We start from the raw sequence: 15,163 nt of genomic DNA on the forward strand, positions 1-15,163 counted from the left end.
TTTATTTTCTCCATCCTTTTCCTGAGTCTACTGAGGTGTACCAAGTAGACTGTGCTCCAACCATATGCTACAATTTTCCACAAAGTGGCACAGTTAAAAAAAGTCAGGAATCCATTATGACAGGATAAGGTGAAATGCGAGCATCTTATTGTATGTTTGAGTCCAGACATTTTCAAATACATAAAAATATGAATAATCCTTAGCTAGAAGCCAATGAATTAGTAACATTAGGTATATTTTAATGGATGTCTCTATCTGATTAAGAACTCTGCTTGCTTATAATACTTTAATCCATTGTTCCAGTTCATATCAGAACACATACAAACAGTACTTAATATTGTATGCTATTGCACATTTACTTTTGTAATAAAAGGCTAACATCCTCAGACACTAAAACAACCATGCTTCTATTGTATTACTCAATTCTGTCATCCCTAAATACTGAAAAAACATGTCAACCACAGCACTTTTTGCATTTTCTAGGTAAAGTACTATGGATTTTTTTTTCCCCCTCTCCTTTTTTTGTCTTTAAATTATTTAGGTCCAAATTATAATACAGAATTTTAAAGATAATTCCAACACATTGTAATGCATTAATGAAGACATCTGTTCTGAAGACATCTGTTCTGACATGTTATGCATCTGTGACAAACTCCATGCCATTGCACTTAGTATCCGGCATGACCCTGGTCCTTCTCAGTCAGGCTGCTGCTACTCAGCAAGTTGATTTCTAAGCTTTACTGATGCATGGGATTCCCCTGCAGAATCTTTCTTCACTAATTTTTATGAAGTTTCTGCTGGCTAAACCCTCAAATTTATCGAGATGCATCTGGATTGAACCTCTAACATTCAGTTTATCAACCACTCACCCTAATTCAGTGTCATCCACAGATCTGCTGAGGGGACGCTCTGTTTCATCATTCCAGTTACTGTTGAAGACTCCAAACAGCATCAGTCCCAGCAGTAATTCCTAGGGCACTCTGCTTGATACCAGTCGACAGCTGGACACTGAGCTTCTGATTGCTAAAACCGCAGCAGCCCAGCCGGTTTTTAACCCACCTAACAATCTTATCCAGCCCATATTTCCTCACCTCCTAGGTAAGAATGCTGTAGGAGACAAAGCTGAAAGTTTTACTCCATTGACTGTAGTAACCTCATGCACACAGCTAGAGTCATTTCATCACAGAAAGCAATCAGGTTGATCATGCATGTTTTGCCTTTGCTAAAATCTAGGTTGGCTTTCTGATTGACCCATCTCATATACCCCACCTGTTTGGATATGGATTCCAAGAGCAGGTGGTCCTTGACCTCTCAGGGAACCGACGGGAGAGGCTGACTGGCCCTACAGATCCCTCAAGTCTGCCTTTTTGCTTTTACTACGGCCTTTGTTCAGCTGTCAGAACTATCTCCTGGCCACTATGATTTTTCACAAATGATAGTCAGCAGCCTTGCAATAACATCACTGACATCTTTCCAAACCTCTGGGTGTATCCTGTCTTTAGGAGGTCCCTACCCTATTGCTCTACTATTGCTGCTTTCTTTTCAATAGTGTAGTGGCACACAAAAGGGTTGGGGAGCGGGCTTTACCCTTGGAATCTGAGGCAAAAAAAAGGCATTGAATACTCCCATACTCTCCATAGTGCCCATCACAGGTTTTACTACTCCCTTTGTCAAGGGACTTGCATTTTTTTCTTAAGCTGCTTTTGCTATTAGTATACCTTAGAACCCCCTTCCTGCCACTCTTTATTATCTCTCAATAGTTTTTATATATAGTACATGGCCTTAGATATATATCTACCTATAGATAGATAAATATAGTAAAATTGTATAAAGGTGTCTTCATTAAAACCATCATGGGAAACAGAGGTATTCATCAGTAAAAGACATTATCAGAGACACGTCATTTCTGATGTTTTTCTGTACCCTAGGAGGAGGGTCTCAGAAGTTTGTCTTCCCTTTTCCTTTCACATACTGTCGCTGAATTATGTAGTTCCAATTACCAGCTTCAGTTCTGTTGATCTCTGCTCTTCTAACCTGCTTCTTTCTGATCACAAGTTGTATCCCATTCACATCTCCACCGTTTCATGAGGCTCACTTGATGAACATGGACAGAAGTGAAAACCTTAAGTACAGAATACTAAAGAGAATACATTCATAGCTAACCAACATCTTGCCTATCAGTCTATCAAATCATCCTCTGAATCTCTCTTCTGTTTCAAGCTTTCTGTGTTCACCTTAAAAGGCCCTACTCAGCTCCTTCCTCCCCGACAGGTTCATCCATGTTGGAAAGGGCCTCAGGTGGCCCAAACTCCCTGCTGAAAGCAGGGTCAGCTATGAGGTCAAACCAGGTTACTCAGGGCTTTACATATCTCAAGGAATTGAACCTCTGCTTTTACACCAGCTGCTTACTTATTACCTCATGTCCTCTAAGGTGTCACATGAACTCTGCTATTTTAGGAAACTGTGAAGACACCTAAAACCACACAGAGGAAGACTCATGAGGCCTTTTCTGATGGGGGAGTGGAATACAGCAGAGGGAGAACATCGGATCTGTTTGGGACAGAGTTAGGGTGATTCAGCTGTGAATAGAAGTTTTTGACAAAGTTAATATTCAAATGTTTAGACATCAAACTATCACTGAAAGTCTTTCTATTCTCAATGGAGTATTCAGCAGGAATAAAGTGGAATAATTGTGGTTGACTTCACAGGCAGATGTGAAGATGGAGATAGATGATGGAGGATAAGAATGTTGTTTGTAAGTCAAATACATACAAAATTGTTTTTTATCACCTCTGACCTTTCTATACTGCATGTTCATTTAAACTATGAGGCAGTTATACTGTCTGAAACTAGGCAAATCCCACACAGATCAAGGCTTCTGGCACTAAAATAGTACAGCCACTCTAAAACAGAGACAAAACCCCACTTATACAATCAACCTATTTTCCACCAACATGCAAGGTGTTCTGTCAAGACCATAGTCCATTCGTGTAGGCTATCTCACAAACAGGAAAGAACAACTAGTACTACTACTACTGCTTGCCAGGAACATATATGATGCTTTTCAGCCATTCAAATGCTTATTCCTTATACTTTTTTTCTGTAAATATCCAGGTAATTTCAAGAAACAAGAGATTACAAAAGCTAAGAGTACAGGAATACCAAATACACGAAGCACTCGTGAACAACAGCAGTTATAAGCAGGAAGCTCACCTTCGATATTTTGGGAGAGGACTACAATACACAGCCATCTCCACATATTTCTAAAACCCCACAAGCAAGAAGTTCTGCAAATGACAACTGTTACTTTCAGATCTGTCAGACTAGATTCAGTACCAGGTGCAAGCACAACTCAAATTGGCTGGAACTGCAATGAACTACTCTTCATCCCACTTTCAGGGCTGGAAAACACCAAGCCCTAAAAATCATTTCAAGGTCATTTTGCAACAGATGGGAGAATTACTGGAACTCAGAGCTAGATCAAGCACTGCAGAAAAATATTTGATAGCGCATATTGCAGCTGGTAGATGCAGAAGGCAATGTCACAAGAGTCTGTGCCAACGTTTTCCCAAACTTTTAATTAAAATGAGGGTTTTAGACAATCTCATGTCTCTGTATCACTACTAATTGTCAGACACTGACACTATTCTGAGAATATAATTAACCATCAATGAATAAGATACATGATAGCTTTTGCTTTCTGACTATAATTTGTTATACAAAACCTCAGACTTTTCAGATTTCATTTTGCTAGATATTGCATATGACAAAGAAGGTATGCTTAAAATAATGTGGAGTTCTGCCTTCCAATTTGTTTTTCAATTTACAGCTGTACAGCATGAATATGCAGAAAATCATTTCTCAGACTGTCTTGCTTCATTTATGCAAAAGGCCATATACTGCACAGGCTGTATCTCAAGATTTCTCCTCTATTATCTTCTGCACTCTTTCTTCGGGTTAAGAAAGAGTATTTTAAAAAGACAACAAAAACCCCTGGCAAACACAAACAAGTAAACTAAAAAATAAGAGACAATGAAAGAAAATGACTAACAGAATAACTTTGGAATCATTACACTTGATTGTAGTTTTTGTTTGTTTTAAGAAGTCAAACGGTCATTGAATATGAGCCAATAAATTTATATGTCTTAATCGTCAAGAGGTAAAAATAACAAAAGACCTTGCTGGTATTAAAGTCTTACTGATTCCCCTAGTGAAAACAGTTAATTTTCTAACTACTATCTGTGCATGTCAGAGGAGAAAACAGCTAAAAACTACATCAGTCCCTTAAAATTCAATACATAAATCCGTAGCATGAAAGTTATTCAAATGAGTATTTTCAAAGCTAAGGTCACTAAAAGCTTTTTAGATCATTTCAGTCTATGTGAATATTTTAATTTGTCAATAGACTCAAGGAAGCGGGAAGCTGCACTTTAACATTGAATACTATACATTAAGGTCAAGGTTAAAAACCCAACCCAGCAATAAGGATATTCTTAATATAAAATATATAATTTCAGTTTCATTTAATGTGAAAAGATATCAGTGGAGGCCAAAAATAGAGAATCAGAAAAAAAGACCCCAGTATTGAGGGCAAGGAGAAAGGAATATTTTGACATCTATTTATTTTTTAACTAATTGGAAAGAACTACAGAAAGAGTAAATCTATAAAAGCTGAAATATGTTAATTATATTTCTCAATAAACTGCATATTACTTTGCCAATGACACAACATGTTCTCCAATATTCCATTTAGTCTACTTACTACTCAGTTCTGTTGGTGCAAGAAGCACCAAAGTATAAACCCCACCATTTTCATATAAATCCTAACCTTTGGTGTGGTACAAAAATATTCAAGTTACTAGGACACACATTGATATCTAGTTACATTTTACAGTAAAATTCAGTCAAATCAGGTGCCTTAGAAAAGACTGACAAAACATTTTGAATGAGTGTTTAATAAATGGTTCTTTTTCTCCCCCTCCCGCCCCAAATGTAAGCTTCACATCCAACTACAACAACCAAGTAAGGTATCAACAAATGACTTTGTACATAAAGGGGCACTATGATCTGACTGGAGTTGAAATGTGTGCAGCACTTAATTTACATCTTGCAAAGAGATGATAAGACATGAGCAAAACTGGAAGTTTCTAGAAGCATTGAAAAAGCACACAACTTTTGTAAAATATACCTCAAAAAAGACTATTAGGAGAATACCACAGCAGAGACTTAAACAGAAATATAACTGTGGTAAAAAGAGTCTATTTTTACAATGACAAAGTGGTTAACAGCTTGTTATTAGAAAGTTTGATTATGTGGAAAGTTACGTACGTTTCATATATTTGTTAACAATCCAGAACAGAACAAGCAATGAAATGGAAAAAACTAGATTATAATTATTTAAATCAGTCATATCACAAAGGACATTTTTTGTGCATTTTTCTATGGAGTTTTCAAGGTGTGTCTCATGATTTTGAAATCTGTCCCTCTACAGCATTACTAAACAAACCTGAATCATCATCTGTTCGTCAACAGAATTTTACAGTGACATGCCTAGCAGTGCTTACAAAGCTTCCTCTTCATCCAGGGTTCTTTGCTCCAGGAATTTCATATCTCCCTTCTTCTCATTTTGCAATGTCACTCTGAATATTTCTTTTATTAGGTGATGTTTCTAGAATGAATCATGTCACATCTAATCTTCTATTTTTGTAACACATTTGTGTGCTATTTAAGCTTGACTTGAGCAGCGTAATTATTGCATGTGATTTCATTTTGTCATAGCCCTCTGGGCATGTTTTGCTGACAATGTTTACTTACACACCTTAAGGAAGGTGCATGTCATCAAAAAAAAAAATATTTCTTTGAAGTTTGTGGTGGAGGAGGAACTAAAATTTTTGAAACAAGAAACTTAAGTCTCATACATTATGTAAAGAGAATAAGGTAATTGTTAAACAGCAGGAAAAGAAGCTTTATGAGTTTACTGGGGCAGCATCATACATTTTTTGAAAAGAAATTTGAGCAGAAGACTTCTGCTTGGATTTTAGAAACTTCAGCTAAGACTAAAGCAACTCTCAGGGATAACTAATTACCCAAGAACTGGGATGTAATTTGCTGTTTTATTGTAAAATAGCAGCTGAAGGTATTTACTGTAACTTTTACTCTTTCTTACTTGGAGTTCTATCTTACTGAATTTAGTCACGTTTTCCATATTTTTTTTCCCCAGTTACTTTTACTTGGTGTCCTTTTACTAGCATTTTACCTCTATGTGGTGCTTGTGGCATCTTCTGGGGTGTTGGCTGAAGGTGGTCTGTGAATTGGATTGCTGAAGGACATAAAAAAAAGTTAACATGACCCATGCTGCTGGGTTTCTTTCTGACCCAGAAGTGCCACTGCCATGCCACAGTTTATGCTGCAAAAGTGCATTTGCTGCTTTGCTTGTCACATGCCTTATCTTCCACATGCTCCTAGCAAATTGCATCTTCACATTTCGTTGCATTTTTTTCTGTCTTGAATGACTTGCACTCACCATCTAAGAGTCTAAATGTGAAATATACATTCCACATTACAGTTAATTGGCTTGCAAAAGTTAAGTTAGTGGTAGATAATTAAGATGCTCTCCAATCACCAAAGCAAGATATTTGAATTGGACACACGAAGCAACAATTCTGGAAGCATTAATTTACTACATAACCTTCAGGAATGAGATCTTAGAGCCTTAGTTTCTTTGTGTGCAAATGAGCATAGATACTTACCCACACTATGAGGGCATTATCACATACAGATACTTAAAAAAAGTCCCCAAGATCCTTTACATCAAGCATGATAAAAGCACAAGAATTCTTTCACGTAATGGAACTATTTTAAAACAAGCAAACGAGAGAAATGCCAGTACCCTGAATACATTGAAACAGGGTGACTGCGAGTGAGAGAGAGAGAGATTAAAAGTGACAGTAATTCTCAGGAGTTTAGATCTCATGAGAGATGTTAAGATGTGACAATAGAAACTGATGTCTCCACTCTGTCATGGAAGAGGAGAGGTCCACAGAAATGTGGTGTAGATACTCCATAGTTGTAGCCTGTTAACATTACAAGTATAAATTATTTACAGGCGTAGTGTGTAGATATACCGACGCATAGAGATACGCACGCCTTCACCCATGTATATCTTTTAGATATGAAAATCTAGTCAGCAATATAAGCGTTCTCAGAAATTTCAGTGAAGTCTGCCTTAATTCATGGCCTTTTTGAATATTATTCTGCTGTGCTTGTAAACATATGCACACATATACATATGTGAATACATATGTAAAGAATGGGAAATGTGTATATATGTATACCTATACATATATACAGAATGGGAAAAATGACATTTTTAAATTGTTAATTGTGATAAATGACTATGATTTCAAGAGTAATGAAGAAAGGTAGAGTTTTTATTAGTCACCATCTCAGCTCACAGAAATTGTACGCAATGATATGTCTCCTACTTCATCTGAAGTGATTTGTGGGGAAGTCTTTGTCCATTATTCATATCACTTTAGGACTGGAAATTCTTGAAATTCTTGATGTGAACAGAGAAGGTCTGTTCTGTTTTGCAAAGTTTTTCTGTAAACTGAGGAGGAGAAAGCCAGCTGGCAAATGCATCATTTACTCTAATTCGTGTTTGTGGAGTTAAGCAAACGATTTTAAGAAAGCAATGCAAGATTCAGTTTCTACAGAGCTTTAAATCACAAAGCAAGCATGAAGATGGAGTTTCTCAGACATGAAAATAAAGCAAATGATGATATTAAAAATGACAATTCAAAAGCACGTTAGAAGGTTTTTCATGCATGTTGGCAAGGAACATTGTGTGCCAGACGCTAAATTTAAATTTTCATGCATTCTAGCAATGTCAGAAGAGAAAAATCAGTTAACATTATAGGTCATAATCAAATCATGGCATTGTCATCTCTACCGTATTCAAAGGCTAATTTCAGAAAATAAATTTTAAAAACCCCACCACCCCCCAAAATACTCCTAGAATAGACTCTGTATTTGTCCAAAGCATTTTAAAATTTATTCAGATGAAAGCAGAATAAAAAAAAAAAAAAAAATCTTACTTACCATAAGTGAATTAGGTCGATAATTGTGAGGATATTCTTCAGAGAAGTACTCTGTATTGTGGTCCAGCCTTTGATGCCCTCCATATTCTGCAGCATCAGAATCCAGAAGGATTTTATACTTAAAAATTATTATTAAGGAAGTATGCTAAATTACCGTTAAATGGGGAATAAAGCAAAAAACCTAGAAGAACTGCTGCAATGTAATTCATGCTAATATACTCAATATAAAGCAAAAATAATAATAATTAAGAAATCTAAGAAAACTTGGGAGTGCAAAAATATACAGAACACACAGTCATGCAGAACGTATGATGTTTTGTCTTGAAAATTTCATCTTAGCATCGTGACTTCTAGTAAAGAAAGTACCTTCCAGTCTCTTCTGGAATCTTCCATGAATGATAAGTTCATAGCATTACAGTAGATAAGCACTTTATTTGATGAACTAGACCAAAAATATATCACTAAACAAAATGAGTGGATTTGAATTGCATTTAAGAAGTTACATAATTGTGACTGCCAAAACCAATCAGTCTTTGGCAATATTTCACAGTCTGTCAGGATCTGATCAAGTGTTAATGAGAAAAGCATATAATTTTACAGAAGAAAACCCCACAGCTCCTTTGAGAGTTTTTCAGAAAAGCGTTTGAATTATTATAGCACAGAGGAACAAAAGAAAACTTATATTTAATAGAAGACCTTTTAAAAGACAAACATTCTGACTGCAGATGTTAAAACGGGGTGAGTTATTTAACAAAGTGTAACGACGAGTTGGAATACCTGTACAGATATTTAAAAGGATTCAAACAGCTTTAGCAAAAGATAAAAGATAAAATAACATTGAAAGAAGAAAATCAGAAAATGTAAGGAAATAAATGGGGAAATAAAGAGCTAACACATATTCAAAAGTCAATTTCTTCTTATTCTGGGACAACAACAAATAGAATGTTTTAATTTTATGATTAAAGTACCTTTGAATTTCTTGTTTGGACATAATTAAAACATCTTTTTCCCTCCTGAAGTTACAACAGAAAGCCTCAATCTCCACTCCCCACTGCCCAAAACATACAGAGCGGAAAATAACAGTACTCTATAATCCACAATCTGCTTCCTTAATTTTAAGTCATGGAAGAATCTTATTTTGCTAGAGATTGTATTTAATAGGATTAGGAAAGAGTGAAGCAACACACTCTGAAGTCAGTTGTTCTTAAACGGCTCTTGGGCTTCTGTGTTTGCTCAACCTTTTGAACATAGGCCCGCTCAAAAATCTAAGGATTTTGACATTAACAGAATTGTTTTTAAGTCTTTTTACATTACTCTCTATCAGATGAGTTTAGGAAATTTCCCAACCACCAGTCTTACTGATTTAAATCTGTAGCAACAAGAAAGACTGAAGCATCACATAACACAAAAAGTAGCCTAAGCTAAAAGTAACTGCAAGTTTACTCTGAGATATTTCAGTTTAGAAGATTGCACAGGTTTGCTGACAGAAGGCAAAGAAGAAAAATAGATGGACATGAGGAAAAAAGCAAAGCTGTCAATTAGCTACCAAATCACTAATGTTAAGTAATCCTTCCCCACAAGCATTTGAACCAAAATGAGAGAAAGCTCCAGAACTGCCTAGTTAGTTGTTGATTTCCAGAGGGCAGGTGCCCAAAGGGAGAAACAGCAGATCACCACATTCTCTGGCAAAGTCTTTGCATTTGTTACCTTATTTAAAAAAAAAAAAAAAAAAAAGTTAGGAAAAGTATACTTTGCCAGCTTTAGTCCTCAATGCCTTACATGTGCCCTACAGACACACCTCCTCCCCCTTTATTTTATAAACACATTCTAATTACCATTCATTTGTTGTCATGTACAACATACAAAAATACAAACTGCAACTTGCAGTTACTCTCTCTAGTGCCCTTTCAAAATGGCTGCTACTATTCCACTGTATATTTTATTAACATGGCAGGGGAATGTCTCCCTCAAGCATTTCACTCTTTGCTTCTGTGATGTACACTATACATGAAATTTAATAATTTATCAATGTTGCTGAAAGCCCTGACACCTCTAATGATTCCTTTAAAACTACTTACAGCAAATGCAATTGTTATGGCTATGCTAATTTCAAAATAATTTATCCTATTTCCTTAATCCAGGCTATAAAAGTATGTCTGGCAGTGCTTTCTAGCAATACAGAGTTAATATCACTGCCTCTCCACACCTCGCAACATTGAATATTTGGCGTAAATACTGTTAACCAGATCCTGAATAATGAGGTCAAAAAGAATTTTAAGATCTTCACAAATTAGATATTTCTCAGGGAAAAATAACTAGTTTGGTAAACATGCCCATTTACCTTCCAACTTAAACCTCACAGAAAAGCTGCTTTTCACATTTCAGAATTTTACAAGCATTTAGGTTTTTGAAGACCACTTTCACAAAAACATTAAACAACAGTTGTGCATTTTAATTAAAGCACATAACAGAAGTATTTTCTTTTGCAGTGGGGTCTCTTGTTTCAGCGACAGAGTGCTGGAAATACCAACTTGTACTTGGACTGAAAAAAAGCCCAATTTCTGTTCAGTTTGATGCTCTGACTAAATTTCCTAACCACTACAGTGGAGGAGAGTAGCAAAAGCAATGAACTCTTGTGTAGATAGAGCTGGAAATGGAAAGGCTGTCATTATCTGCCACATTAATTACTGAATTACTATGCTTTTATCATGTTTTGAAATACATATTTTAATGCAATTTTTTTATTTAATCTTATGCATGTTTAATCACACATAAAACACCACTAAGTAAATGCAAATCATAAAATAGGATAATTTGTATTTTGTTCCTCAGCTCTTACTGTTGATAAAAGAATCCAAGTGCTATTTGTGGGGGTGATGGTCCAGCATAATTAAAAGCTTTGCAGAAGAGCAGATAAGCATTTCTACTGACCAGCTGTAAAACGATGTAAGGCTTACTGAGTATTTAAAAAGAAACTACTCTTTTCTGTATGGTCTGGTTTGATTCACATAAACATCTATCATAAATCAAATACATTCAAATAACATTAAGTACATTGGGTCCTCTGTATTATACATGATAGCCCTATTACAGAGATTACCTATCTGACAGATTACCCATAAAGTTAAAGACTGGACACAACTGAGCAAGACTGGACATATAGGAACGGTAACCAAACATATACAAAAAGATTGTAGGTGATCCTGATGGTTTCATCTTCATCCTTTCATAACCTGTTGTAAAATGAGGATTAGGAACTGTTATAGTTTTGGTTTTATTTTACAATGAAATGTTTAAGCATCCATACTTCTGGTTCTCTGGCTCTTTCCAGGCCTGCAACTACAGCATAGGTGTGTATGTAAATCAGCTCTCATTTTCCCACTGCATTTCTCAATATAAAAAAGAATACCTAAAACAGATTTCATTTTTATCCCTTGCTACCATTTCTTGGCTAAAAGCAAAAGGATATGGTTATGGCAATACAGATGGGACAAAGATAAAAAGAAAAAATTGTGCTGAAACACTTAATTTCTGTCTGCGTATAGAAACTTTCAGAAAGTGAATTTAAGCTAGAAAGAAAGAAGAGTACGGACAACAGAAGACATGGGAACACTTCTGAAAAGCTTTTGATCTTTTAAGCAGTCGGGATCAGCCAGCTCTCCTGAACCAGTTATAGTGTCAGTGATAGTAACACTGGCATGATCCCATGCCTAATCCAGCTGAAAATTATAACTATATAACAAGATTAAATTTACTCATTCTCATTACATCTACATGAATTAAAAGATTTACTCACAAAAGTAATGGCTAAAGGTAACCCTGGATGCTTTGTTTAGGGTGTACAGAGAAAGCTTTGGGTGTTTTTTTTCATTTATATAAACCAAACAACTTTCCCATAAAGCCTTTTTCAGTATTTCCTAAGAGGAAATTTCTGTAAAGGGAAATCCTTTACAGAAGTAGCTACAGTATATATGCTGTCATAGTTGCACACAGCATACAAAAGCTCTCTCTTCTTAAGAAGCCTATATCTCATTAGATAGTTTCATATACTTACTTATTGTTCAAAATGTATTTGTAAAAGCTGTAGAAAAAGCAAGATATATATAACCAGGGCATTTGACACACCATGTAACAATGCAGGAAAAAATGCCACTCCACTCCAGCCTGAAATTCATTGTCATGGATTTTTGAATAAAAAGAGGCTCCAGAACTCCTGTAACAACAGCAGCCAGTTTGCACCCTCCACATGAGATCTTATACTATGCATTACAGAAAGAAAGAGCTTTCTAAACATGGAGAAATGGAGAAAGGAAATAAAATTTCTTAGGGAAAAAGTTTAAAAGTTTCTGTATCAATTTCAACCCAGCACTCTACTCCAGAAACAGATATTACAGGAAGGCTTTCTTCTTTCAAATACAAGTTATAAAATAGCAGACTAAAAGAAAAATTTTTTTCCTCAATCATTAACAGCACTGTGTAATACAAAAGTGCTGAAAATTTCTATCATTATTGAAACAAGACACTGAATTAAAACAGTTTAAGCACTGTTAAAGGAAGAATTAAAAAATAAACCTCCAAACGCAGAAAAAAAAATCTAAATTTAAAATTAACTAAAAAGTTTCTAACTCAACACATCTGCCTAGATGTTCTACATACCTTCTTCTAGAAATTAAAAATACATTACACTGATGAAAGCAGCATGTTTTCAGATTTTACCTCTTGCAAAAACATTAAGAAGGAGTGGTGACAGTAGAACATGCAAATAAAATGCTGGAGCAACTAGTCACTGTAATTTTAACATTAAAGTATTGGCCGCTGTAGTGGCCAAACCAAGCGTGACTCCATCTGATGCTGAGTGTTAAACAGCTTCTTAGTGTGGTTAGTTTATTAACTACATGTACAGTGATGGCATAAGGTAAAAACTTCTAAATAAAGTCTTTGATGCGTTGGATGTATTTTGACAAATCCAACCCTCAAATTCTTGGAAAATATTTTTGCCCATCTTAGATCAAAATCAAAGGCCAGCTTTCAAGTACTGGACCAGCATTTCTCCTTAGTTTTGTTTTAGCAACTAGCATACAAGCAGCTTACATCTGAATGATCTTCAATATTGTAATAAATGGATTCTCAGAGGTCAGGTTGAATAAACTGGCAAAGCAATGTAGAATAACTCACACCAGCATTTAACACCTCAACATCTTTCCAATTTTGCTTATTAAAAAAGTCACTAAGTCAACAACGTAGAAGACTACAAATTACTAAGGAGCAACCCTTATGAAATGTGGATTAGAAAACTATCATTAACGCACCAAGATTTCCTTGTACTACTTTGATTTAGAAAATGAAACAAAAATAGCTTCTCCTGTTTTTTTCAGTACTTCAGCAATTCAAAATTGGAAACTACACAAGGCAAACCATGAAGTTCACAAATGCAGGTTTCATGTTTTGTTTGAAGCTTTCATAGTTATCAATCACTAGCAGAAGTGCAAGTGCCCTTAGATGCACAAGTAAATACATATTTGAAATTACATTTTTTATTTACTCAGGCACATTTTTATCTTTTTTAGGTACAACCAGAGATTCAGATATACAAGATATCATGTTAATTTTCTCTAGGTGACTCTGTCTCAGGAGACAGAAGAGAGATCCTCCTCAGTTTCACTTTCAGAACTTACTATATTCCCTAGGTAGGGCCCTGTGTATATCTGTTTGTTCACCTTGAAAATGCAACCCAGGGTTATTCTAAGAAAAAAATTAAAATAGAGTTACTTCAGTTCAGGGTAGTTTATAGAATGAGTTAATTCACCATCTCTTTCTTCAAAACTGAAACTGACTGCACACAGAATTAGAGATATAACGTATGAAAAAGCCAAGTGCAATGCTTTAGAAGTGCCATTTTGTTGACCATGACTTACCTCTTGTATGCTTTGACATAGACATTGAACTGGGAGTGGAGAGTCGGAGTCATGGAACTGATGCTTACCTGCAGTGGTACAGCTGCCAGACAGAAAGCACAAACTGAACTTTCCACTACTCCATGTGTTCACTGGATCCTCATGTTCAATGTGAGAGAGTAGAGGAATCAGAAGGTGCATCTACCTTAACATTTAAGATGGGCTTGGGAGTACGCTTTTGGAGCAATTTTCCTCATCAACCATTATCATGCTTTGGTTCATGATTCAAAGCCAGTTTTTTGTGGCTATGGGTTTTTTTTTTGGGGGGTGGAGGGTGTTGTGGGTTTGGCGTTTTTTTGTTTGTTTGTTTTTAAATCTTTACTCATCTTTAACAACTTTTCTGATAGAATTAATACAAAAAGCTGTGAAAAGCTGCTATTTAGGAAAGCCACTGCTAAAAAGCTGCAAGGTAAGGAAAGAAAAGAGCTCATCTAGGCAAGAAAGGTGACCTCCACTTACCACAGGAGTTTACCCACAGAAGGTAAGGGCACAGTATCATAAGCAAGTCTGCAGGAGAAAACACAAGGATCACAAGTCACAGGACAGGATCATAGGGATGGGAACAACAACGACTCAAGCTGGAAGGGACCTAGTCAGCTACAGGGTAAGACCAGATTGCTCAGGGCTTTATCCAGTAAGCTCTTGAAAACATCCAAAGATGGAGCCTGGAAAACCTCTCTGGGCAACCTGTTCCAATGCTTGCTTGACTGTCAGCCCTGTGGACAAGTTTCTTTTAGGAAAGGCAAGATGTCTGCTATTACACCTGTAACTAGGAAAGTAGTACCAAGATTGCAATAATCCCCATCCCCGTTGGATACTCTGAGTTTTAGACTGGATTTACTGGCACCATGATCTACATTTTTCCAACAGCAAAAGATACCTCAGAGAATGCCATTCATTGTCTGTTTTTCAGAAGTATGTAGAAAAGCTGTTAGAAAAAGTGCCCAGATGGAAAAGCAATGAGGATGACAATGAAAATGATATATAACTTTGATGTACTGTGGTGTCCAGGCAGCAATTTTCATTGCCAAAATGCTACCTGTTAAAATAAAAGAAGATATCCTGGCAACAAGTGAAGACAAGAAACAAAACAAGAAAAAGGAAAGCCAG

The 15,163-nt window shown here is 36.0% G+C and overlaps 1 protein-coding gene across 1 annotated transcript in view; it reads right to left on the bottom strand.

Annotated features, from left to right (window-relative positions):
- GBE1 (1,4-alpha-glucan branching enzyme 1) overlaps positions 1-15,163 on the bottom strand; it is a 165,147-nt gene that overhangs the window by 4,343 nt on the left and 145,641 nt on the right. The window contains exons 15-16 of the mRNA XM_082304470.1: positions 8,101-8,218; positions 6,257-6,319 (exon numbers count right to left, since the gene is read on the bottom strand). Of these exons, the coding sequence (XP_082160596.1) occupies positions 6,257-6,319; positions 8,101-8,218 (181 nt within the window). The remainder of the gene's footprint in view (positions 1-6,256; positions 6,320-8,100; positions 8,219-15,163) is intronic.

This window comes from Platalea leucorodia, assembly GCF_965183815.1.
Source record: "Platalea leucorodia genome assembly, chromosome: 2".
NCBI classification, from domain to species: domain Eukaryota; kingdom Metazoa; phylum Chordata; class Aves; order Pelecaniformes; family Threskiornithidae; genus Platalea; species Platalea leucorodia.